This window comes from Saccostrea echinata, unplaced genomic scaffold, assembly GCF_033153115.1.
Source record: "Saccostrea echinata isolate AGI-Se365-2 ecotype Australia unplaced genomic scaffold, CSIRO_AGI_Sech_v1 ptg000029l, whole genome shotgun sequence".
Taxonomy (NCBI): Eukaryota; Metazoa; Mollusca; class Bivalvia; order Ostreida; family Ostreidae; genus Saccostrea; species Saccostrea echinata.
In genome coordinates this window covers 13,715,441-13,743,440 of record NW_026889778.1, presented here as the reverse complement: position 1 = coordinate 13,743,440, position 28,000 = coordinate 13,715,441, and the positions used below count along the sequence as shown (strand labels likewise).

At 33.8% G+C, this 28,000-nt stretch overlaps 1 protein-coding gene and 1 pseudogene across 1 annotated transcript; one reads left to right on the top strand and one right to left on the bottom strand.

Moving 5' to 3' along the window:
- On the bottom strand, window positions 1–28,000 carry LOC133195625 (isatin hydrolase-like). Its single transcript, XM_061331516.1, has 3 exons — window positions 27,688–28,000; window positions 14,316–14,486; window positions 1–2,639 (listed from the first exon to the last, which is right to left on the bottom strand). The coding sequence occupies exons 1-3, from the start codon at window positions 27,861–27,863 to the stop codon at window positions 2,129–2,131; spliced, it is 858 nt and encodes a 285-aa protein (XP_061187500.1). The 5' UTR covers window positions 27,864–28,000; the 3' UTR covers window positions 1–2,128.
- LOC133195626 (uncharacterized) lies at window positions 19,977–23,490 on the top strand (annotated as a pseudogene).

Below are 28,000 nucleotides of genomic sequence, written 5' to 3'. Positions count from 1 at the left end.
ATATATATATATTTATTTAATCTCAAAGAACAAGGATATACGTTGAATGTACATGCATATGGATAACATTTCAATGGCATGGTATTGTTTTACAAATTTTACTCTTACATGTAGAAGTGTGAAGAAAATAACAATGTTTGAAAAAACTGAATATAAGGAGTTAAGGATGTACATGGATAAGCATGGTAAAGTGAAATGAAAAGACATAAATCAAAATGTTATATGAAATGAAAAGGTATTAATCAGTGTTATTTATGAGGTGTATGGCAAAATCTTTCTGATAAACCATCACCTAAAACAAATGTCACACTACTGGTTACAGTACACTTTCTGAAAAGTTATGACCAAATAACAAATGTAATATTGTAAATTAACGAATAACCTTAGTGCATGACACATGAACATTTATTAAGTACATTATATATTGAATCAAATTACATGAAATGTTCAGATGCTTGAACAGCAGGTATACTAATGGTTTTGAATATAAATAGTTGTGAGAAAGCAAAAAAAAGCTACACCTCTCGTATATATTGTGTAATCTACTTGATAAGCAAAAAAGTAGAAATATGTCCACATGACATGAATGTCCCACCTAGGGTTCATTATTAATGCAACATTGAAGTGTGAATTAACGTATGAAGTTTTATTAGAATAACTGAAATAGTTTCTTAAAAACGAGTTTTTATAAACAATAAAAAGTGACGTCAGAGGTCATTAAGAATGTCGAGGTAAGAAAATTTGGATAGTTGATAAATTCTCACAAAATTGTGTCCTAGTGCATTAACTTGCATAAAAATATCTAGTTTCTTTGAAACTGACCAAAGGGCAAAATAAAAAAAATAATGTCAAGGTCATACACTTTGGACAACTGAATAGTTCTCACAAATATATATCAGTGCATGTGTCTAGATAAAAATATCTTGAATAGTTTCTTTGAAACTGAGCTAACGGCATAGTCTTACTGACACAAATAGACTAATCCAGTAGTTTAGAAACGCCGAAAAATGTTACACAGACATGTCTGTATAGGAATTGCGAACAATAAACAGGTGCATATAAAAAGAAAAAATCAATAATATGATTCTTTTTTCTGCAAACGGTTTCTTTTAAAATTCAGGTAACAAATTCCAATGTAAATCAGCTTGCACAAAATCTAGCTCACTAAGTATGATCGCTTAGTTTCGGACCATGGAAAAATTGATCCTTATACTGCCTGACATTCTTGGCGTCAGGCAAAAAACGATATACATCTCTCGTGGATTCTCAAGTTAAGTTTCATGGTAAGGAAATATTTAACTCAACTTCAATTTCCTTGATAAAATGTGCACATTTTCAGATAGAAATGAAACAAAATAAAAAGAAAAAAGAAAATTACATTAATATTGTACAGATAACGCTCGATCCAAAATGTATAGTACACGTAACTGTGAAAAAAAAACATTGTGGAAATAAACGAAATTGTGAAAATCAATCTTCTGTACATATTAAGGAAGGTCATCGGTTTTCTGGCTGTCATTTCAAATAAATTATTGTAATTTATATTCAGTCTTTCTGGTGTTTCCAGTGAGCTCCAGTTTTTTTTTTTTTAATTTAAAAATACAAACCTTATCCGCCCAAAAGTTGTGATCCTTGACATAGGACCGATATTCCAATCAACGGACTACGAATTAAAAAGAAAAAAAAAATTACAAGATCGATCACCCTTCAGTACAAATGTCCATATATGTAGAGGTAACAACAGGTCCTCATGGGGTTCACTTTATAAATAAGAGGAAGAGTACTTGTTCCTGGTTTGCATAGAAGACTCACTTTCCTGGCTAGGCCGTAGATATAAAGAAGCTAGGGGTGTTGTTATGTACAAAGCTCCCTCTGGTAGAATTTTCACTAATAGAAGTTTCGAAATATTTACATCTTGAAGCTAGGGATTGTCTCAAAACCGGATCGAAAGTGCTATTGATAAACCGTAGGTTTATCTAATGGGTAGTATCCACCACACTTATGAAATAAATGTATAAATGAAAACCTCCATTTTATCTTGAAATATGAAACTAAAAGTAGATTTAAGGTAAAATTTTTTTTAGATAAATATTCACTTCTATATAAAAAGAAATATATATATACATATTTAAAATTTGACAATAAGAGCGATGATCAGAGAGTATGTGTAGATGATGGAGCATAAAGCTGTAGATGCTGCGTTTGTTTTGTCCGGATCGTCATCGTATGTCCCGAAAAGACGCGCAGGTCCGCCACTTCCGTCATAAATCTTCACAACCGGAACGTAAATAGTGCTTCCGCTTTCTGGAATGTTATCCAGATTTGCAACATTTTCAATCCCTACCACGTTATTTTTTCCAATGATCACGTGACAGGTCAATGTTCTGGACTGTCCGTAATCAGTAGAGGGAGTGTCCACCCCAATGGCGTTGACTTGTCTTTTGTTTATCAGCCATGTGACAGCTTCTTCATGCCAGCTAGGAAAGTGGTATGTAGAGGAATCTTGAAGGTCTGTGGTCCCAAAGACAAGAGTGGCGTTAGGATATTTTTTGGTCCAACCCGAGTTCATTATAATAACGGCATGCCTAGGAATTTCTCCGTATTTTTCCTCGTATTTCGAAAGATCGTCTGTGGAAACTCTTCAAAGAAAGAAATTCATACATTTTAAAAACCTTTTAATTTTTGGTGCCTTGCACAATACAATACTTATATATAATGCTAATATTTTCTTTTTGATAACTTATACAATGAAAAAAAAAATCACGTTTATCCTTCGACAGACCTAACAAAGGCACGCTACCGTGGGTGTTTCTTTTAAAGAAGAATTGATATGTGACTTATAATTTGACATTATACTATCGTACAAATTAGTTGAATTTTATTTGTCAAAAAACATTTGTTAAAAAACATGGATACTCTCTGAATGATAAAACCGCGCACCTCCAATGCGATAGTCAACATCACTTGACGACGAGCGATATCATACCCTATTACCGGAAACTTGGACTGCCGGTGCAACTGGGACGACAGAGTCGGCGAAATTGTTTTTCGCTATGACATGTAGATGATTTTTATCGTATTTTGACTATATATCACATTCATTTACTAACGCATGGCTGTTTCCCGTTTTGGTTATACCATGAACTATTTTTTTCGTAGAATATAAAAGTCTGATTTCTTATTACATTAACAGTGGTTCTATGAGAAAGCCAGGCAGGGGGTCATACATGAGGTGTAACTCACTTGAATGAAATTTTCACAAAAGACTCCTGCAAAATAGCATATCATCACAAGAGAAAAGTTTTCTCAAAATTTTCATCATTGGGGCCCACCAAGGGGGTATCCCATAATGCACCAATTTCATCATAATGCTGTGTTTGCATTTTTTTGAAAAACTGCTATATTCAACTACCATATTCTTGTGTTTATTAAAAAATTGAGACAACAAAAATTAGACTGAAAGAAAATATGTATTATTTATTTAATTTTGAACATATTTTTTCTTTCTTAAAAATCAGTATTTTATTTTAAAACAAGGGAAATAACTCTTGATATAAAAGCCATCGAAAAATACTCCAAAAAGGCTGATATTCAAGATATTTTAAAATTGGGTTTGGACACTTAAAATTTAAAATGTTATGGTTTAAGGTAAAGATTGTGAACTTAATAATCATTTCATACAAGAGGATAATCGGGTTTTGATTATTGTTGACACAGTGAATTTTTAAAATTGTAGCATTTTTTCAGAAAAATAACAATTTTTTAACAGAGTTATCTCCCTTTGTTTCATACTTTCATCGAATATATATCATGCAACTGCTAAATAAATAAATAATTCCACTAAATTTTTGTACAATTACTGAACATTTTGAAAAAAAAGGCTTTCCATATCTAGATAAAAAAAATTATGTGCTACATTGTGCTACAATGTACATGTATATATATAAGTTAATTTTAAGTCTTATCGAATTCATCAGCACGGCTAGTTCTAAATCATGCATAAAAAGTTAAGACTCTTTCAAACTTTATCTGAAATTACTTTAAAGGCTTCTTGTACATACGTGTCTTCATTAAAACAATATTACACAAATTTATGCCCTGATATTAATCAAGAGGTAAGCATGTCATATACATAAAATATTTGTGCAAATAAAAATGTCTTCCAAGTCTAGAATAACATATATACTGTAGAGCAAATGAAGTACAGTCTTAGGTTTGAAGCTACATGTATCAATAAACATAGGTAATCAAAGATTATGAAGCTCACTGCAACAAATAGGAATGGACTGTGACAGAGTTACTATAAAGATTTAAATCACAACTGACACATATCTGTTACAGAATTCACCATGTCATATGCTTCCATGGCATCCAGATCTTTTAGGACATCATTCAAATCTTCATCCTCCTCAGATTTGACTGTAAGTTCTAATTTTGGTCTTTTCTCTCTGTCGGAGCTTTCTTTTAGCAGTTTATTTGGAACTGTGCAAAAAGACTGCGGACTTGTTGGGCTGTATTCCAATCATTTGGACTGAATACATGACTGCCATTTTCATCTCGTTCATTACGAATTTGTGAAGAGACAGACACAGGGTTTGCTTTTTTACCAGTTATTTCACCCTCATCAAAAACATTTTTCACAAATTGTTTTACAGCCTTGGAGAATCTTACAAATTTTCTGTCCGACTTTAAAGCCCATCCTGTTTTCAGCTGTGATGTTTGACTCTCAGAACTTACACTGGAAGCCTGCACGGAGTGAGATTGGTTGTAACATAAAGATTCATTACATTTTTCTGCCCACAATTCCATGGCTATATCTGTTCAACTATTGACCTTATGGTAAGAATGATTTCCTATGGCCAAATGTTTTTCTAATGTTGATGGTTTTCTGAATGATCTTATACAGCCAGGCTCAGTGCAGGTAAGATCTCCATTGTCATCGTCCTCTTCATCAGAATGTTGAGATGCAAATGGAAGCTTCAACAGTCCTGTTTGTGTACATACTGGTATAATCGCGGAATCTTCTATGACCTTCAAAAAAAATTGTTGAATATATAATTATATTGTATAGAGCATAATACACAAGTTCAAAGGTCTAAAGGAAATTATGATACACAGTCTGAACTGATCATAATTTTACCTTCATTTTGGTCTCGTCAAAGGCAAGATTCTGAGATATTTTCTCCAGTGTGCTCCTTGGAATCAAGTGTCCTTGACCAATACCATAGGCTCTAAACACTCTGATGCCTTCTTCCTCAAACACAAAATTGTTCATCTGACTGATTTTGAAGTTTCTGATAGTTCCTGACAAAACAGGCTGATTGTCTGTGCTGATATCAATCAATGTAATGAATGTATTTTTAACTCCTCCGTGACTTTCCAATGCTGTTTTCAGTTGATTTGCACTTTCCACATAGTTACCTTCATTAGCATACTTCAAAATATGCATTCTGCATGTTCCAGTTCTTGAATCGCACAGGTCTTTGCCACTTTGGACCTCACTGAAATTGTATTCTCTTATTTTGAGCTGTAGAAAATCATAATTCCTCCAAATGTAAGACATCAATGGCATGCTGTGGTAACATCCTGCATTGTCAGATTTTAAATACACCTCTGAGAGATGGGGGTTGAAACATTTCAGTTTTTCTAAGCTGTCTCTATGATGAAAAGTGTTTCAGTCATTCTGTCAAGATGAATAAACATTCAGCCAAACATGTGTTTTTCTCAGAAAGTAAGGTACTTCTGTACAAAATTTGAAAGCATAGTTAATGTTAAAACAGATTTATTGCATCACAACAAAAGTATTGATTGACAGAAAGACAGACATACAATGTGTATTCTATAGGGCTCCAACATTTTCATGCTGTGTTCTAACTTAATGCTCCTTTAAGACAGCATTGCTCACTTCACGAAATTTGCTTGATTTGAAATTGAAGATCCAATTTGTGTTCCAAATTTCAGTTTCACTTATAAGTTTCAAATTAGAACTTCAAGTAGATTTAAATAGTGTAATGTATTTTCAATATGAGTTGCAAATATCTCAAGACAGGAAGAGTCCATGCAATTCACTATTTTTGTTCCCCTTCCATTTTGCCCATAGATACTATATTGAGGCCAAAAAAAATAATAGTCTTGTTTCCTGCTACCAGCCTGAAAAAAATAGGGTAGGTAGGTAGGAAAATTATTTTATTTTTTTATTTTATTTTTTCCCAACAGTATTTTTTGAATATGAACTAATACAAAACCAAATTAAACGTGTCAGGTCAATATTATCTTTTAAAATTAAATTTCATGTCTTTCGATGCACAACTCAATTGGTAGTTTAAGAAAGTCCATATTTAAAACATAGAATTTCATGAAATACCACTTGAATATACATTTTTTCAGTTTTGGAACACGAAATTCCTGATTTTTTTTCCAAAACTAAAAAAAAACTTTAGGGTCGGGTGCAAAAAATAGGGTAGGTCAGGTAGCAGGAAACAAGACTTTTTTTTTGGGCCTGATTGAAATTTTAATTCAGTCATTTCACAGAAGAAGCTTAAAATGATCAAATGTACACAACCAAAATATGAGGGACAGTGATGGATGAATATAGATAGCAACATGTTACCTTAAAGTACGTAAACCAAAATACAGTATGTACCTTCAATCTCTGAAGTGTGTCGTGAAATAGTTTGAACCACAACTGAACATTGTTCAATGTCACTATCTACTTTCTCTTCAGCATGTTCAATAATATCCATACCAAGCTTCATAAATTCAGCTGAAATAACATAAAATTAGCTAATAAGTTCATGCCAGCTAGTGTAACGATCAGTAATGAAAAGACAAAACTCATCTATTTTTTAGTAGTCTTACCCTAGCTTCTATTTTGATATATATTTAACATTATATATCCATTCCATTTATTTTTCCTTTTTATACAGGAATGGTATTTATTATATATTTGTTATATAAGACAGGATTTTTGCACCCCTTATATGAACACAGGCATGCGCCTGGTGTTGTAGGGGTGGGTATGAGTTGTGAAACTGCCTAAATGATTGTGTGATGGAAGACACCCCCCCCCCCCAATCTCCCTTCCCCTTATACTTCCACAGATTCATGGATCTGCATGTGTAGCATTGCTGACATTAATTACATAAAAAAGAAATTGTTTTATGTATTCCAGCTTAAATTTTTCAAGGCGGATAGGTAAATAGCTTTTTTAAGATTATTCAGCAATTGTCATAAAATCAAAGACTTAAAAATTTATTGATGTTTTCATTATACATTCACATAGGACAGCTAGAGAGATTTAATATTCATTGCTTTAAAAATTTTCAATCTAAATAATGTCTAGGAGAAATTATTAGCTTTAATTGTAAAAATATTACAGATAATATGCATTGCCCTGAAAACAAAAAAAATGAAATAAAATTTAAAGTGCTAAAAAAAACTGATTGGGTTCTGGTGGTTGTAACGGTCGGGTCAGACAGAGTACACAAACAAATTTTTTATTGTTGGCCTGGCCATGCATATACAGGCCCGTAGGAAGCAATTTCAGTTTTTTTTTTTTTTTTTTGGGGGGGGGGGGCACAGCCATACATCTCATTTTCAGTTGGGGGCACTATCAACTACCAAAAATTCCTTGACAAGGGAAAAAAAAAAGGTCATCAAACGTTTTTATTGAGGGGGCACAAGCTAGAAGTAGCTAAATTTTCTATAGTCATTAATATATTGGCAAAATTATTGGGGCACGGTCCCCCCGTGCCCCCCCCCCCCCCCACCGGTTCCTACGGCCATGATATACATGTAGTAAAAGTCTTAGTTATTAGTTATACATTTACTTGTATACAACATACCAACATCATCCTCAATATCCAGTTTAGTGGAGTAAGTTTTTCTATTTCTGTCAGAACAATTCCTGCATAAACCTGCAGTTGAATGAGAGCTGTTCAATGTTTGTGATGTCTATTAAAATAAAAATCATACTTTAACTTTTTGACCTACCTGTCTGTGTTGCAATATTTAAGTGCCATAACTTTCCACACACTTTATAAGCAAAATATATGTAAATGAAATGTGTCAATTAATATAAAAATGTAATATGTACATGTTTAATATTTCTATTCAATATCAAATCAATATTCTAAGTTACTTTTATCTTACACTTTCTTAAAAACTAGTGTATGTCATTTTAAGTGTGTGTATCATTTACTGTTTAGGTTTGTGCCAGCATGCATTCTCAAAATCATATCACTCACCAGAACCAACGGGCACAACTATTCTCTCGTGCAACCATATTTCCTTTGACATCGAAAAATTAACCCCTCTGTCTGGTTTTTCTTTCTGGTCAGGAGGATGTAACGGATGTGAACACCGCCTAGAAGTTTTATACCAATGGGTACCAAGGCTATTTCTGTGATTCAGACATATTTTGAACTTTACAGCATCTTTTGTAACTGTAAATAACCCACTCCGATAGAGCAAGAGAAGGCCTTCAGGTATTGTCACCTGATGATGTTTAGGGGCAGCTTGACACCGCACTAAGTGTGGTAATATGTTTCTACCACATGAAAATATACTTTCTGAAAGTCCTCCGCAGGCAACAGAGCTGCATGACCTTGAAAAGTCACATCTTTCATCCATGCCTCTGGAAGTTGCCATATTTTTGTATACCATAAGTATCTCATTCCCTAGAGAGTGCGCTAAGGGGAGATAATTATGTACAAACTTTCAAGTTTCAGTCCCATGGAAGACCTTTTCAATTAATTGAACTATTAACAGTTTGATGTTGTTTTCAACAATTGTTTATATTAATAGTTTATCATCTTTAAAAAATAATAGCTAGTTAGTAAGTAGCAATTGTCTTTTGTTTATTATGCTTACACTAAAATATTTTCAAATTTCTCAGATATTTTAACACTTTTTAACTATTTCAAAACAATAGTTTTTGTCAAAATCCAAAAAATTCCCATTGCAGAGGAAATCTATACACATTGAACTTTCTAATTAATTTTTATTTGAAAAAAAATTAAGCGTCCAAACCCTGTTTGAATTAAGGTTACATTTGGCACCTTTAGACCAGAAAACGTAGTTCTTTCAATAGTGACATTTCTGATAGGTTGCTATGGAAACGTATATTATTTAATCACAAATCTTTTATATTCATATATATTCTACAATGCTAAATTTCCACAGTAAACCAGTAGTTAATGTAAAAACAATTGTTTGTGGTCCAAATGCTACGTTGAAGTTTAATGAAATTCACTCATTTTTTGCACCTTCAGGTACTATTTTTACCTGTTTTAAATGACAGTCCTGTTACTATAAATAGAACAAGCCATCAACTTTCTTATAACATGGTTTTTATCATTGATGTGTATATTCTCAATATTTAATAAAATGACGACATTTGTGATTACCTCAAAAATTGATATTTTATAGTTCTGCCTGGTTTTCTCATAGAATCACTGTTAATATGTAAAACCATCCTCACAATGTCAAGGTTTTGTGATTTCGGAACTGCAAACAAACCCTTGACAGAAGTCACTATTTAAAAGTTGGGCTAGAGAGCTACTATTTCATTTGTTCCTGGTCTAGGACTGGAACCAAGCACAAAACAGCTTTTATATATCGGTAAGTTTTGGAAACAAATATGACTCGTCTTTAAAATGGAAAGTGTCAATATTGTAGGATTTGTGAGTAGTTACTTTAACGAGGTTCGCTCCTGAGCTTTTGAGCAGATTTATATCTTTAACCTATATTTTAAAAATTCTGCATAAAGTTTTAATTCTTACAATAAATTTGGATTCTACAATGCCAATTAAACTATATTAAGTTAAAACTCCATGATTAAATTCCATACCAAAAGCATAAAGTGAGGAACTATATTTTGTGGCAGAAGGTTTTTTTTTAGAAGAAAATGATCATTTTTTCTCTTTCGAAGTGTTTGAAGTATGTTAAGTTTGGGTTCCTATTTTTCCATGCAGCCTGCACACAAAATTATTTTGTACAGTGAACTGTTTTATACTGGTCCTAAATCATATATCAAATAAACTGTCATGAATTCTATCATCATATTTCATAAATATAGCAAATATATTGTGAAAATCAGGAAAAAAAATATCCCTATTTTAAGCTAAAATTAGCACTATTTTAGTAATATCTAAAAATTAACATCACAGACCCCCACTTTTTCTTTTCTTTTCTGAATATATAACATACTTTTAACCATTCTTCTTAAATTCAGTAAAATGACATTACTTTCAAATTATTTTTTTACTTATTAAATTTTTAATGCCAGAAAAATGAAATTTTTTGAGTGCATAAAGGTAAAATAATTGAACATGCGGAGTAATTTGAAAATTTTTTCGTTGTCACAAATTTTGATGTGTCTATTCAAGATGAAATAAGGATGTGTTTGTTCCCATAATTTATTTGAATAAAAAATATTGGAGGAAAAACTTTAAAAATTGATTTATGTGTAAGACGTATTTACAGTGCAAAAAGGTCAAACTAAATGCTCTGTAGCGCCAAAAGAAGCGCATTGACCCCCATTATTGTTTTGATTTTTGATTAAGCTATTTGATTAAGCTATGTGTATAAATTCTTAAAATATACTTGATAAAAAATTAATTCTCATTACTTTTGGTGGCAGGATCCAACCTCCTTAAATGATTAACATCGGGGATTAATTTTTTGAAGATCGTCCTCCAAACAATCACAAAAGATGTGCTTTGGAGTTGAGAAATTGATAAAGACGGAGTTGAAGAATGAATTCTCATTGGTTAGTTTATAATTACCCATTACGTCATGTGTGACCGCAAGCCCAACTTTTAAATAACTACTTATGTCAAGGGTTTGTGTGGAGTTCCGAAATCACAAAACCTTGACATTGTGAGGATGTATTAAAACAGAATAGGAAAAGAGTAAAGTTAAAGTTCAACCGTCGTTCAAAAACCTTCGGTCAAACTGAGCTATTCCACTTCACGATAGAAGATGAAAATCGGTAAACACTTTCTTTAAACTCAGTTTCTCATCACCAAAATGCTGAGTTCCACTTAGCAACCATATATTTTTTGGAATCACTGAGAGATAATCATAACATATTCATTAATTTGTAGTTTTGAACATAAAGAACCTGTCATTCTGACTTTGATAAATATCTTTAAAAAACTTTCAGACTAATATTCTTGTGAATAATACTTGGCAACAATTTTATTTTTTCATATAGCATTTACAGTTGTCTGGAACACTGAAATCTGAACACTGAAATACCATGGATATGTCGAAGTGATTTGGAGGTCCCAACCACGTATTCTTTAAGTATTTTAACCCTGATATCGCGAATCCTCGTGGTTTGACTGTATATTTTTTTTTCAGAATCACTTAACTCAACTGTATCATTTTGACAATTTTCCCCATAAAATCAGCATAGGCAACGATACCGGGGTTATGCTTTGCATGATGCGTGGATAGCTGTCTTTTCCAGCAATCCTCGATCGTCTCTACTTAATTTTGACCATCTTTAAAAAAAAACTTCAAGTTAATTTCCCTCTCTTGACTCAGTGTAGAAAATTGGTAAGGTAGGAAGGAAAAATATTTTTGCTGTTTTTTGCTGTTTTCAAAATCTTTGAGTTGTTTGACATGATGAAAATTTCGGAATAAATAAAAGAAAAAAATCGTTTTCTGGAGGTTTAAAAAAGTACAATTGTAGTTTTGAGTCGTACCATTTTTAGTCAATCGGTTGGGAGAGGGCAAGCAGACATTTTTTTTTTCTAAAGATGGTCTTATCTGTATACTTTTTAGAGAAATCAATGATCTCCGTTAAAACTGTTTTATCAAAAGAAAGTATAAAATCGGGCATGAGACGGTCAGGTGGAATCAAACTTACAGAATTCTTTTCACCAGGTAAGTAAGCAATTAACATTCACGTGTTTAATTATCACCATTCAACATAAATAACTCAAACGAGAGATGAAATTTCAGTTTTGTCACGTTCGAAGTTTTGAACCAGACAAATTCGAAAACCAGATAATCAAGTCCAGGAACAAAAGATAGCAAACATTTGTTAGTGGAAACGTCCTCTGAGCGACCAAGGCGCACCACTTTTCGAAATTTTAAGTATGTTGTTGGAGGTTTTCGGGAACACTTGGTAAAAGTTGCTCTAATTCATTAATGTCTTCCGTTTCATTTTGGATGTTAGTACATAATTCGTTCTCAGAATCGTTTTCTCCATCATCGGATATGTTATCCTCCGTGTCGTCTTCTTTAGGAACATGACGTCGTTTTATAAAAATGTTCAGTTTCATGTGGTTTGACCAATCTTCCCGGTATATTCAGAATTTTTCATCTTCTGTAGCAGAGACCTTTCCATTATTAGGATAATTCGGTAGCTTAGTCGACCAGTTTCAGCATTACATGTAAATAGTAGCACATACATCGATTCATCATCGTCCTTTCTCGTAAGTAAAATAATTATTCAGCATGTTTAATAAGTACTGACATAAAGTCACATTTTTATAATACATTTGTTGTCTAACGATTTTGATTGGACAACGTCTTGAATTATAAATGATAAAACTGAAGATTTACATGTACCTGTGGCAAATGTTTGAGCAAGCGCACAGTAAAATTTCAACTATTCGAAAACCTTAGCATTAGAACTGGAATAACCTTATTATATTTGAATGCTCTCCTACGGTCTGTCTTATATTTTACAGTCCTAAATATCCGTTTTTCGCTCTGTGTTATGGAACAGTTAAATCACCAATGGACCGTCGTAAAGTATTCATATACATAAAATTATTCCTTAAATCATGTTCTTGTTGCTAATAAATGAATTATAGTTTGAATAAGTAACGGTCGTTTAGCAGTTACTATACATACTACCAAAATTTGCAGCAAAAATAAAAAAAATTTCCGGAATTTGAAACTTAATTAGATACACGTACATGTACCTGTATATATGGGGTTTATGTCTCTCAGTTGATTCGATACGCAAGAGCATGCTCTTTGTATGAACAATTACTAAAACGAGGCAAGCTATTGACAAACAAGTCAATGAAACAAGGATATCAACAGTCTCATTTGAAGGCGGGTGTGACCGGTCGGCAGGGGATGCCTGATCCCACCTCTAAATTTTGAGGTCTGTCTTTGCTCTGCTCCAAATTTGTATCGTTTCATTGGACTTTCGAGATTGAATACTGTTCGTTATCTTCATATTTCATACAGTAGATTTATATTTTATCAAAATTCTTGAGCATTGTCTCGGATTGCCATATTTTATTTTGAATCTGCTGACATTGTTTGCCAAGTCTGCTGTACTTGAAAGCCAAAGAATGTCGACCCATCAAAATCAAGAGCTTGCACCACACTTACTAAACAACAAAGAGTATCCATATTTTGCAGTAATGTCGGAAAGAGCCTAAAATTATTATATTCAACAAGAAATGTGACCGTGAAGTAGCAGTTTTAACGATATTATCTCAGTTTGACCAAATTTTCTTGAACGACGGTTAAAATTTAACTTTATACTTTTCCTATTTTGTTTAAAACCCTACAGAAAAAATAGTTTGTGGTATAATTAAAATAGAAAACAGCCATACGTTAGTAAATAATTGTTATAATTAGTCAAATACAATGAAAATCATCTTCATGTCATAGCGAAAAACAACTTTGCCGTCTGTAGCCCCAGTTGCACCGGCAGTCCCAGTTGCCGGAATAGGGTGTGGATATATATTCCTGTATAAAAATTGCAAGTAGTTGAGGATAACATTAAAAACAAATCACCCAAAGAAAACCATTGTCAACCGAGGCGCAATCGAGGTTGACAATGGTTTTCGAGGAGGGTCGAAAATTTTCAATTTTATGCCCTCTGCTACATGCAATATTTATTAAATTATACTGGATGTTTTTTAAAGATACAATATAACACTGAACCGTTCACGCATAACTACTACTTAATTCTTATGTAGTGGAGTTCCTCCTTGGTCAGACGCATTGCTGGGCTATGCACAGGCACCTGAAGTATATGAATGGTGCATGTAAACCCCTCCTCGTAATATTCTACATGAATATCTTGCCTAATTTAGGCATATTAGGATATCAGGCATGATATGCTAGGAATTCAAATAATTATATTTTTAGATAAGTTATCGTCGCTTCCGAAAATTCTCAGAAGGTGGGGGGGGGGGGGGGTATCCATACAACAGGTGCCTGAAGGAGCTTTGTTCATGACAAAATATATAGTTATCATACAGGAACTATTCATAAATACCAAGAATAAACTTGATAGAATAATTATGTCTTATGTAGTTAAAGCTACTTACCTGTAATCTGGATTGCTCTCGACCTTGGTTTTAACATTTATAATAACTCCAGGTCCATACAGTTTTTCAATCGGAATTTGATGCGTCTTCCAAGAGCCCTGGTGAATATGAACCGGAGCGTCAATGTGGGTGCCCATGTGCTCTGGCATGGCGATGTGGTTGTTTTCAAGCCTAAAAGATGTAGATTTTTTAATACATTTCCTTATGTATGAATTCATTGATATGATGAAAATCAGAACTACGGTCGCAGTATAAATCAATACAATCAATATATAAATGTTGTTTGAATTAAAAAAAAAATGCTACACATTTTAATTATCAACAAATAATTTAATTCTGGATGTAACACGCCATTTGATTCGATAAAAATATTAGTTATGTCGTATAATATGTCTTGCCTACGTCAAAATGACGTACGTCAAAAACATATCAAATCTCTTGACGTTGCATCTAAAATTTGAAGAATTTTTCAGGCCTTTTGAAGGGATAATTCTCTTATTTTTTTTACATTTAATGATAGAAAATTAAATTCTGATGAATAAATTTAATAGCTACCTGGGTTGGAACAGTTTACGCCTTTTTATAAACCTCTTCGCGGTTTATAAAGCGTTTACTGCCCCAACCCAGGTCATAAAGGGTAACTTGGATAGCTATCAAATTCATTCCTTAACACTACTGGACGAAAAAAGTGCTGAGAATCCCAAATTTTACTGATAATGTTTGATAATTACTGATACTGTGCTGTTCTTGCTGATAAATACTGATATTTACTGTTATTGTTGCTGCTGTTACTGATAATTTCTGTTGTTTCTGATAAATACTGATAATAACTGTCGTCTTTACTGTTGAGTCTGATAAATACTGATAAATACTGTTGAGGTACTGTCGCTGCTGAGAATTACTGATAATTACTGTTGTCATTGTTCTTGAGCGTAAAACGTGTTTTAATTTTTTCAATGAAATAATTTTTTTAATTTAAACAATTTATAAGGTCAAGATATTTAGTGATTTTAGTCTCAAATAGCTGATAAAAAATATATGCATGTATATATATATATATTTAAATCACCACAATACAATCTTTTTGTTTACAAGTCAATGAAAAAAAAAATTCATGATTTTTTTTTCTGATCATAGATTGTAAACTCTTAAAGTCCATGTAAATATTTGAGGAATCGCTGTGCGTGAAAACAATCGAGTTTTTAGTTAAGAAGTAATAAAACTTCGGTATGACAGCCACATGTATGGGGCTAGAGAGCTGTCCCATAACTTTCTTTCAGAAGAATTTTCTTGCATGTTTAAAAAATAGTAATGATTCTGGTCAAGATGTCTAATCTTGTCGCACTACACGTCATTTTAATCTACATGATTGCCATTAAAAAGAACTTTCAAGCCTTTAAAGTTAAAGAGTATGTTTAATTCAATCTGTAGTTTCATTTCACATTTCGTATCGCAAGATAACAGGGCTGCGTAATGTTAATAAAAAGAAATGAGATGATTCTGCTCCACGACCGAATTGAGACCCCCCCTCACCCCCCCCCCCCCCCCCGCACACATTCATAGTGGCATGTAAACACCAGTCTGCAGATTGTCTGTGATTTTTTTTTGTTTTGTTCATAATTAATTACTCTCAAATTTCGTGACCTGTTTTAATGTGACATTTTTTTTTAATTTAACTGTATATAGTACTATAAATTCAATTAAATTAAAAGTGTCGGGGAAACGTACCCTTGCAGTTGTAAGTTCGTCCTGTGACTTGGTTGAATTCCTTATTAATAAAAATATGTGTTTTTTTTCTCTGATCATTAATCAACCGTGTCCAAAAAACAAACAAACAAAAAAAAAATCTTGAGAATGTGACCCGGTTTTTGCCGTGTTTGACAAACAGATTCTCCGGTAATCATGGTAATATCCGCGAATTATTGTTCTACGCATCACATAAATTTGATACCTGTGACCTTCGGCTGGAATGTAATTTTTTTGTAAGAATGAAGATATTTGGATGGATGTAATTTAAACTGTTTTAGCCCTTAATGGAGTTATTTACATTAAGAAGAAAAAGGTCGGCGTTCCAATGGGCAAACTCCCCATGGTCCACGTGCACTTGTCGGTGTTTGTGACAACTAACCTAGCGAAACTTCGACTATCTATAAACATGATAAAGGTTTGTGTTTATAATTATTTTTCATAACACTGAATACACATTATGAATTGAAGAATTATGCCGTTATACAATGCGTTTCACCACATCAAAATTACTGACTGATTATTATAACTCTATTGCCCATATTCACACCTATGTTTAAACCAGGTTTACCTGTAAGAAGGACTCACATTTTTTAAACCTGTTTCACACCTGCTTCTCAGGAGTGAGCTCATCTCAGAAATTAGGGTAAACGTAAACCTAAACCTGGTCAAGGGTAGGTTTAAATGTTAAAGATAGTGTTATTCTAACTATGGAAGACCACATAGATGGAGTAGAAAGGCTGGAACTTATTGACCAACTGTTTGTAAGACGACCTAGAACTATCCGTGATAGATTAGATCCATTTCTTTTTTATGATGAGGAGGATTTTCTTGTGAGATTCCGTTTTTGTAAACGTGACACTCTCCGTATAATGGACATGCTTGGAAATGATCTAGAACCAAATCAGAGAAAACTGATGTCAGCTTCACCCCTTACTCAGCTTTTGATAACCTTAAGATTTTTTGCTACAGGAGCATTTCAGCAAATGAACGGGGATTTATTTGGCATTTCACAGGCAACAATAAGCAGGGTTGTTAAAAGAGTTTCATATGTTTTGGCATCAAGGTATAGGGATGTTATTCAGTTTCCTCAAGGTAACAACCTACTTCAGATACAGAGGGGTTTTATGGACATTGGAAGAATTCCCGGAGTAGTTGGTGCAATTGATTGTACCCACATACCAATTCAGTCCCCTGGAGGTAGAAATTCAGAAGTTTACAGAAATAGAAAGGGATTCTTTTCTATAAATGTGCAAGCTATATGTGATCATGAGTGTAATTTCACAAACATTGTAGCTAGATGGCCAGGCAGCACCCATGATAGCAGAATCTTCGAAAACAGTTACTGTAATATTTGCGCCAGGTTTGAGAGACATGAGATAGATGGAATATTATTGGGCGACAATGGATATCCGCTTCGACAATATATAATTACACCTCTATTACATTGTAACACTAGACCTGAAATACTTTTTAACAATGCCCATTGCCATTCTCGGGTTAAAATTGAAAATGCCTTTGGAATTTTGAAAAGAATGTTTCCCTGCCTTAGAGTAAAGCTCAGCATAAAACTTCAAACTGTACTACATGTAATAGTCTCATGTGCAATCTTATACAACATGCGTAGAAAGTGGAATGCCCGTTTGCCATTCAATGATGATGCTGATATCGATGACCCCATCGTTCCAGTCCCAGTGCCACAACGGCCCAATCAGGGAGGACAGGGCATCAGAATGCTACTAATAAGGCATTTTCAGGAATAGATAAAAAAGGGGAAAAGGCATGTATATTTCTTTTATTTTTGCAATCTCAATGATATAATTCACATTTGATTTTCAAAAATTGAATGGCTGCCATATCTTTGCATTATCATTATTTTGATTCTGATTGGTATTATTGTTTCCATCTCTGTTGAAACTGATTTCTTCAAGTTTGCGAATTTTAGCCTCAATATATTGTTTTTTCAAATGAAGTATCTCCATTTTCAGTTGATGTTCTTTTTCGGCCATCTCGAGCATCTTTTTCTTGACATCATCCTGCTCCACATATTTTCTCTTAGATGCAGATATGGATTTACATGAGGACGTGGTCATTGTCTGGGTGCTTACTGTCGCTGGTGACATGGACGTTTGTGGCTCTGATGCAGACACAACAGGATTTATTTCTGGGGGATGCAGATTACATACACTTGATGATGTGGAACCTGGCTATATATTGTTTTGATTATTAAAATGAATGCAGTTAGAATACTGTTTATGTCATTTTATAAAGATTAAAGAAATAGTTACATTTATTACAAATATTTGTTTTTGTATGTATTTAAAATACTTACTGACACATTGGAGTTATCTATATCACCGTGAAGTTCAGCGTCGTCATCAAATTCATTTTCGCAGCTGTTAATTTGTTGCAGAATGATCTCTCTAACTGCGGAGGAGAGCTTGTCAATTGTCCCTTCTAAAGCACCACCACCAGTTTTTGATCTCTCTCTTCGTTCCTTTGCCACAGCAGACTTGCTTCTTGATTTTAAGTTTTTCCATAATGATTTTAGCTGAGTGGATGTCCTGGTATTTACACCATTTCTACTGTTAAATTCCTTAGCAAGGTTTTCCCATTCCAAATTTTTCTTGTGAATCATTTTAGCATCAGTAGCTTTGTTTTCAATTATATCCTTCTTTGACCCGACTAAATCAATAAGGGTACACTTTTCTAGTTCAGTAAAATTTGGACCTTTCTTCCCAGCCATTGTTCATGTAATACCAAATAAAGAAAGCAAACAGAGCAGGGGTTCAGGTAAACCCAGTTTTATTTTAAGTGTGAAACACAGGTGAGTTTTATGTGAACTCAGCTCAAATGGGATTTAAACTCAGTTTACCTGAACTAAGCTTACTCCTTAAATCTAGCTTATCTAAGACACAGGTGTGAATATGGGCATATGTGTCACCTATAGATCTGTTCATGCAACTGAGATAATTCGAACTATACTGTCAGGCTGCACAAGTTTATGTCCAGAAATATTTTGATAATGAACGATGGATTCCTGTTACCATGAATATATATCATACCATTGAAATTCTGAGAATATTAGGTATTTTATTATTTTATTTAGAACTACAAAACAATGGATCCAATTCTACATTTTAGCTAGTATAATCAGATAATACTTTAATTAAGTAAATGTTCACAAGTAGATGTTATGGCTTTTTTTGTATATTTGCAATTCTATTGTCCACTATGCATTTTGAAAACAACAATGGTAATAACTTTCAACATTTCAACACATAAAATAAATAGAATTAAGGAATAACTGTCTTATTTTTTGGATTCATGATGTGATCAATCGAGTGGCTTGCGTGATAATTTGCATAAACGCCGAAGGCGTTTATGCATAAAATTATCAAGCAAGCCAATCGATTGATCATCGTCATGAATCCAAAAAATAAGACAGTTATTCCTTATATTTACATGCTCCTGATTCTGCAAATTCCCGTGCTGATATCCCCACTTCTGTCTCTATTTGTCCCGCCCCGCACGTGCTTTTTTTTTAACCGCGCCTATCGATGAACCAGTAGATTTATGTAGAAATAAAGTATTTTTACAATTTGTAATTTTATCTCGGACAAAGACATTGGAAATGTAAATATAATGAAATAAATGTAGGATGACTATTTGAAGAATAGATATATGCTCCAGGCCAATGCTAGTAATTAATAAAAATGTATATGATATAATAAATCAATGTTTGATGGTCTAGCTGAGTCTAGCTGTCGCAGTCTGAATAAAATACTTCTTGGAATCAATCTGATCATCAATTACTAATAAACTTATAAACTTGACATTAATATACTTAAAAACTTATAAACATGATTATTGATAATCAGATTTCTTTGTTTGATTTTAGGCATTGGTTATTACTGCAAATGTGGAGCCTGCAATGGAAAACGGATACCCAGGAGCACATTTCACAGACATGCAGAAGAAGACTTCAACAGAAGAGCTACTTCAGTTCCTCTCATTCCAAAATACCAGTTTGAAGAGGATGCATACAATGACCCAAAGCTCTGTGCTCCTCTTTTCAATGGTGCAAAGACTACCTTGTTGGATGCTATCACAAGCCATTTGTATGTATTTTCTGTGAATCATGGGATGTCTAAAGGAGCCCTTACAGATGTTTTAAAGAGCGAGAAAGGAAGTCTTCCACAACCAAATATTTTGCCAACTTCCTTTAAAGAGGCCAAGGACCTCATTCGTCATCTTCTAATTCCACTTCAGAAGTATGATGTATGTGTAAATGACTGTGTTCTGTACAGGGACAGTGACAAAAACAAGTATTCAGATCTGGAATCATGTCCAAAATGTGGTGAACCACGAATGTTGAATGGGAAACCCCGCAGGACATTCACGTATATGCCTCTAGGTCCTAGACTAGCTCGATGGTTTGGTACTGCAAATCTTTGCCAACTTCTACATTCAGAGAGGATTAATGTGCAAGGTAAACTTTGTGATTTCACAGACGGAGCTCTCTACAAGTCATGGTTCAGCAGGGAGTTGTATTTGAAGCCAAAGACAAACCATTATGTGTACCACTCTCCTTATTTACAGATGGTGTAAACCCAAATAAACATATGTCAAGCCAGAAGTCAATGTGGCCATTGATACTGACATGGATTAACCTACCCAGAAATATTCGACAAGTTCTTGGACCAATGCTATTGATGGGCATTATTCCCAGTGGACCAGATGGTTCTGAGCCTAAGAGTCTTGAGCCCTACTTGGAGGTTCTTATTGAGGAACTTTTGGAGTTGACGGAATTTCCCGTTCTAAATGCCTACACAGGAGCACCAATGACTGTTAAAGTTGCATTGTTACAGTTTCTTTGTGACATTCCTGCTTATGCTAAACTATTGCATCTCTCTGGACAGGCTGCATTAAGATCATGCCCTTACTGTGAAGAGGTCATTCCTTGAAAAAAACTGTGCATATTTCTAATAGAAGTTTTCTTCCATCTGGTGACAAGTTAAGAGATGCTCCAGGATTTGCCTTACAAGAGAGAGACAATAACATACCAAGAACTATAGCACAGGAGCGGGAGAAAAACCTGAGAAGAAAATATGACAGCCTACCAAATAAAAGCCAAAAACAGAAACACCAGAAAGAGACGGGGATGAAGGGAACATATGCACTGATGAAACTGCCATACCATGACCGTCTTCAGCAGATGCAGCCAGATGGTATGCACACCATTGCCGACTTCATCTCCCATATACTGGACATGCTAACTGGAAAACATGATGGACTTAATTAATGTTCGTAACTGCGAAAAGAAATTCCAGAGGTTTCCAGACATTTGGGTGACAGAAGATGCAGTTGCAGCACCTGTGTGCATTAGAAAAGGACGGAAAAAAAGCAAACCCAACAAGGAAAATGAGAGTCCAGAGGACAGTCTTACTCCTACCCCATGGTCTCTGTTCAAAGAGCAACTAAAGCTTGCTGATGCCAGAGCAGCATCTGTAACTTACAGTTCCGCTATGACATCTCACCAGGACCCCACTTTTCAAAGCCTTGGACTTTACGTACCATGAATTCAAAAATACAGGTATGTTTTCTGTTATAAAAGTAATTAATCTTTTAAAAAAACAAAACAAAACAAAAAACCTTCATTAAATTGTAATGAATTGAATTCTAGTACATATAAATGTACCAAAAGTCTTAGACAAAGTGCTTGTAATTTACAAAATAATAAGATATGCTATCAGCAAGAAATGATATTCTGTTTAGGACTGAGTACATGTAGAATGATTGTAAAATTTGTCACAGGTTAAGATTTTTTTTAAGATATTTTGAGATTTCCAGCAGAATATGTTTGAATTGATTCATGGGTTTTTGTTACAGTTTGTTACCAGTGGGGCCCTTGCCTGGTGCATAAGAGGGTTTTTGCCTAACCAGCAAGAGTAAACTCTGTTCATCATGTTGAACTTCATCAAGAGAATGGTCTCACCACAGCTGACTGAAGATGACATTCCTTCTCTTCAGGAAGATGTTCACACTGGACTGGCTATGTTTGAGCGTGATTTTCCTCTCTCCATGCAGGTAATAAATTCACTTTTCCCAGAAACTTTTTTACAAACATTCTGTATATTTAATTTGTTAAACGGATATCCATTTTTGTTTTGTACCCAAGGTTTAGTTACAGAATAGAATGTATGTTTTATACCTGTGATGTGCTTATGAGTCAAAATGTACAAATAAATAAAAGTTCAGTTATGTAATTTTCTTTAAAAAATTAAATCAATGATAAAATTTGTAACAAATAAATACCTACTACATGTAGTAATATTATAACTATGGTTCATTTCACAGTTTTAGTATAATTGTATTTATTATGCAAAATTTGTTTACATGAGTTAAAAGATTTCTTTTTACCACAGAACCTAGTCACACACTTGCTCCATCATATTGTGGATGGATTTGCTACCTTTGGCCCTTTGTATGGAAGATGGCTCTTCCCCTACGAAAGAGCCAATGGGTGGATTACAGGGCAGTGCCTGAAGAAGGGTGCAGAAGAGACCACTATTATGGAGACTTATGCTGTAAGTACTAAGACAAGTTTCAGAATTTTTCATCTTAGTAATTTATTGAAAGAAATTCTAATTTTCATATTTAACATGTTTAAAGCATGATATTTGGGAAAATCCCCACTTTTTGGGAGGAGGCATCTACTTTCACAAAGTTGATAATGATTTGCATGATATTCATAGATAGAAAATAAAATGCATGCACTGACATTTCTATATTAAAATTTAAATAAAAAGAAATTTTTAAAAAAATGTACAAAATTAACAGGATTATATTATTGTGTTTTAGGTTTACGAGTGGTGTATATATATGGTTATGAGTGGACGATTCAAGCCAGTTAAAACTGATGATCAGATATGGGACCCATGCAGTGAGGAAATCACCTATCACTTCGATGTGGTCCATGGCAAAGAAATCACACTCGCAGAAGGAATGCGGTGTCATATGAAGGACTTCTACCAAACAGCATTCAAACTAAAAATACTGTACTTTAGTGACACTGCGAGTGAAATGAAAACATACATTTCTAAAGAACGAAAGCTGATTTCCAAAGACGTTGGTTCCAAGAAGAACTGTTCCATCGTAAAAGTGTTCAATGGAGTGGACCATCTAGACAATCAATTCGGTGAAGTCAATAGTTTGCTTGAACACAATGTAAATTGTACTTTACAGACTTGGGGCATTATTGATGTATTTCCATTGGCAGAAAGAGACGGTGGTGTGTGCATCTTTGAGAAGAAGGCCCTTTACCAAAGGATGGTACATGTTGACTTGATTAGTGACCCAGTGGTATTTGTGAAAAAGGACAATTTCATTCATGTTTTGATGTAAATAAGATTTCATGATGAAATTTGTACTTATTTGTTTACAGTCTTCATGATCTTGGTACGTGATGAAGAGCTTGTTAATTTTTTGGAAAGGTGCAAAAAATAGTTACAATTGCTAAAGACAGTTCAACTTGATATTGAGTGTTGATCAAAAAGTATCTTCATGTTATGAAATCAATTTTTGAAAAATATCAGGAAATATGTAAGCACAAAGAAAGTTGTTTATATTTCACACTGTGTGAGGTAATTCATGTATGAGTTAATATACATCATATGAAATTAAATGATTGTAAAAGGTTGGTGTTGATATTTCTGTTGCTAATAAATCTCATTTAGAAGGATCCATTGGAAATGCTGGTAAAATATTTACATATACCCCAGTACATATTATTACATCAAATAACTAATGAAGTTCTCGGAACATTCCATAATATTGGAAGCAAATTTCTAAATAATGTGTTTTTTGTGAAAAGGAGGGTAGCAAAGCTTGCATAAACTCCAGTGAAATTTTGATTGTGTATCCATAGACCCATTTGATTGTGGGCTTTTCTTACAGGTGCACGTACTGCATGATTTTGAAAATTTGAGAAATGGGAAGCAAGGAAAAAGAGTATTGTATATAGGTTCTAAAATTTTTGACAAGATTTTCCCTTAATATATTAACATAGAATATGAGTATACTGTGTCAAAAATTGAGGGGGTGGAGCATGTGTTTACTAGTATTAAAAAGGGACATACATGTATGTGAGGTATTGATACACTTTGTTCTTATTTTCCTCAAATTGTCATTTCTATTGATTTGTTTGGCATGTTAACACACCTCCATTTCTAATTAAAAAAATAAAAAAAATATGATAATCATAAATCCACTCTTGGCATTACTGGAGCATAATTGAAATTTTGAAACATCAAGAACCAGGTTTTATTTTGTTTTGTTTTTTCTTTAAGGGGGGGGGGGGGTTGTATGATAGACAAAGTAAAGAATCTAGGTTTAAAATTTGAATTCTATCCATGCCTTGTTTAAGAACTTTTATAATTTGAATTAAAATTATAAGAAAGAAGGATATCTGTGGATAATTTTTAATCTAATTATAAGAATAATTAGTTTATTTATAATTACATACAAATCAACAATCAATTTTGAAATCACTTTAGCTTAAAAGGCAGATAACTCTTACTACCTTGGTCTACCTAAAAATCAGTCTCTCACCAGAGGGCGTTTTACGCTTCGCTACAACATTAGTATTATGGTAATAGTGGAACGATAACTCTGGATAGAGATTACCTAAAACAGAGACATTATATGATAGACCTTGATCAGTGTATTGAACGCCCTCGAACACATCTAGATTATTGTTGTGAAAAATTCTCTGCCGCGGACATACTTTTAAACTGTTTTGAAGACTTTGTTTTATTTTATCGAAGATAAAATAAAATTATGAGATAATATTTCAATACACACCATTTCAATCTTTTATTTTGTCGATAGGAAATTATTTTCGAAAATTATTTTGGGTAAGCATAGAAAATAATGCATCCTGAAATATATTGTTCCCCCCCCCCCCACCCACCCACCCAAAAAAGGAATGCAGATAGATAAATGTTGAAAACCAGTCAAACCAACTTTGAAATAGCGTTTGTTTGCCCTCTCAAATAAAAAAAAATGAATCGGCATATAATTTTTTTTTTGAGTCGGGCCATTTTAGCCAGTCAGTCGGGAGAGGGCAACCTCACATTTTTTTTAAAAGAAGGCCTTACACACTGTATATATTTAGATATACATTTTAATTGCCCTTAGAAGCCTTCAGTATAGACTGCGTAATTACAGAAACGGTAAAAAAAATGTGAAATTGGTCTCTCTCTTTCACAGCTGGTGATAATTAATACGAATATACTAAAATATGGGGCTAAACAATGCACAGTCAATAATGTAAAAATGCTTGCATTACGTGTAAGATACGTCCTTGTGCTGCATAGAGGAGGTTTTTTATGTCTCCAAAATAAATAAAAATATTAATAATATTATGCCCTGTTCACACAGAGAGTTTAATTCGAATTAAACGTAAGTTACTGCGAATTAAATTTGAACCGCGTTCACACGGAGAATTTAATGCGAGTTAGTTTAATTCGAATTAATTTACTGCGCATTAAATTACTTCGCATTAGCTCCGTGTGAACGCTAAGCGAAGCTAATTCGAATTAAATTTTGACGCATGCGTAAGGGCAGAATTAAGTCAAAGACCACTTGTCGGTGGTCAGATATACTAACTTGTGCTATTTTTGAGTGGAAAACCAAAGAAAATTATGTTAATCAATAAAATGGGTACAGACACTATGACATTAATTATGTAAAATGTACCTGCTCTGCACAATGTGACGTGATTTGAAAATGACGTCATAATAGGCTTACAGAATAGCCTTACTGTAGAAATATAATTTTAATTCGCATTAGTTTACTTCGCAGTCGCTCTCGTGTGAACGCAATCTAATTCGCATTAGTTTAATTCGCATTAGTTTACTTCGAATTAATTTACTGCGAATTAAACTCTCCGTGTGAACAGGGCATAAGTATAGATGTACAGTGTAAGTGAAGCGTTATAAATCTTACAGTGCTCAATAAGGCATAAAACTAAACTGTGCTTTCACCGTCTTTAAGCAAAACACAACAAAATAGTAGTTTGTCTAGTAGGAAAACTTGTTTTTGTGTCAGCTTACAAGGGGCTGCTCTAGTCTAGGTCTATTAAAAATGATAAAGTATTTAATGTTACATTTTAAACTTAAGATAGAACGTTTTCTGTGTACGGTTCATTAGAACTTTAAAGCACCCTCAAATTGGGTATGTACCCTATTTCGCATTTCAACCGTGAAAGTCCTAGGTGGAAAAAACCAGTTTTGAAGACACCTGGCCCGTATGAAGGAATTTCAGTTGGTGGGCACAACCAAACACTTTGTGGGCACTACCAAGCAAAAATCACTTGACAACCAATAAAGAAAAAGGAAAAAATAAAATGAAAAAGGCATCAGACGTACATGTAATTACGAGGGTTGTCCTAAAAAACGCGAACTTTTTAAATATTACATAAACTACATGACCAAAATTATTCATTTTTGGCACAATGTTGCGAAATGATATTTTTGTCATTTTAGCATAATTATATAAGGTTGTAATGTTATATGCATTTAGAAACAGCATTAAAAGGGTGTTGAATATCGGTGGTCGGCGCATGGCAATTTCTTAACTTTCAAAAATTGCATTGACAGAGATGTTTTCTTTTTTATCTGGCTAAACGAAAATATAATGTGACCAAAATTACATCCATAGAAATGTATGATCTAGAGTATTCGTGTGTAAAAAATCAAAACTCTGACATTATAAATAATAAAAATATGACGTTATTTGCACAAACACTATTAGTTAGACATTGTCAAAAACGGTGACGTCGGGCGATAATGCGGCGCACCAAATTATCACTCAGTACTTTGTGGAGCGGGGTATGACCCGTGTTCATATAGAAGATCCGGGAACGAGGGAACGACACAAATACATGTATCAAACACTGATTTATACATAGTAAAAGATGTTCAAAGATGGATGCGCTAGTTTTCCGATGGGAGAAGCGTTTAGTAGACCTACAAAAATGAAAACCACAAAGTCTACAGCTGGACGTCATATACGTGGAGACCGCCGTTAACTATGCGAACAGTTCGATTTATGACTGGGAAATTGTCTATCAAAAGAATTAATTCCTTGATTTATTCTTAACTGTAGCAAGTGTGAAATTGATAACTCGATATCTAAAAGAAAATCAAATGCAGTATCGAATTTATGCTTCGAACAATTTTTTAAAGATGCGCGTTTCCTGAACAAATTTAAAAATTTTACGAGGTACGTTTTGACGTCGTTGGTGTTGCGCCGACAGTTATTTTGAATGATTCGTTGATCAAAGATAAAAATGTTATTTATAGAGATATTTTATTGAAATGTTTGTGAATTACGTAAAAAATGTTATTATGGTGGATATTAATTTTTAACTTTAAAATATTAGTGAAACAAAAAATATTGAAAATGTTCGCGTTTTTCTGGGACAACCCTCGTATTGAGGGGGCACATCCATTAAGTAGTTTTGTTTTCTATAGTATACTTTATATCAGCAGAATAATTCAGGGGCCACGCCCCTTGAACAACCCCCACCCCGGTTCCTACGGCCGTGCTTGCATCTTACCAGATATTGAATTCTGCGTAAAATCCCCGATAGAGTTTGGTAAAATTATACGGCGGATTGGAAGGCCAGCTGATTGCGTCATCGTCTTGTTGATAAGACAAGTCCACAATTCTTGGAACCGAGTGTATTGGAAGAACCACCGAAAGGAAAACACAGAAAGATATAAATGCATCCATTTTGGCCAAAGATACTTGTGTCGCCGTTAACACGGATGAAAAGTAAGAACCTCTGCGCTCTAGTTAACATGACTTTATATATTCCCCTAGTCAACAACAGAAACTTAATGGTAGGGGAAGACAGCCTAGGCAACAAA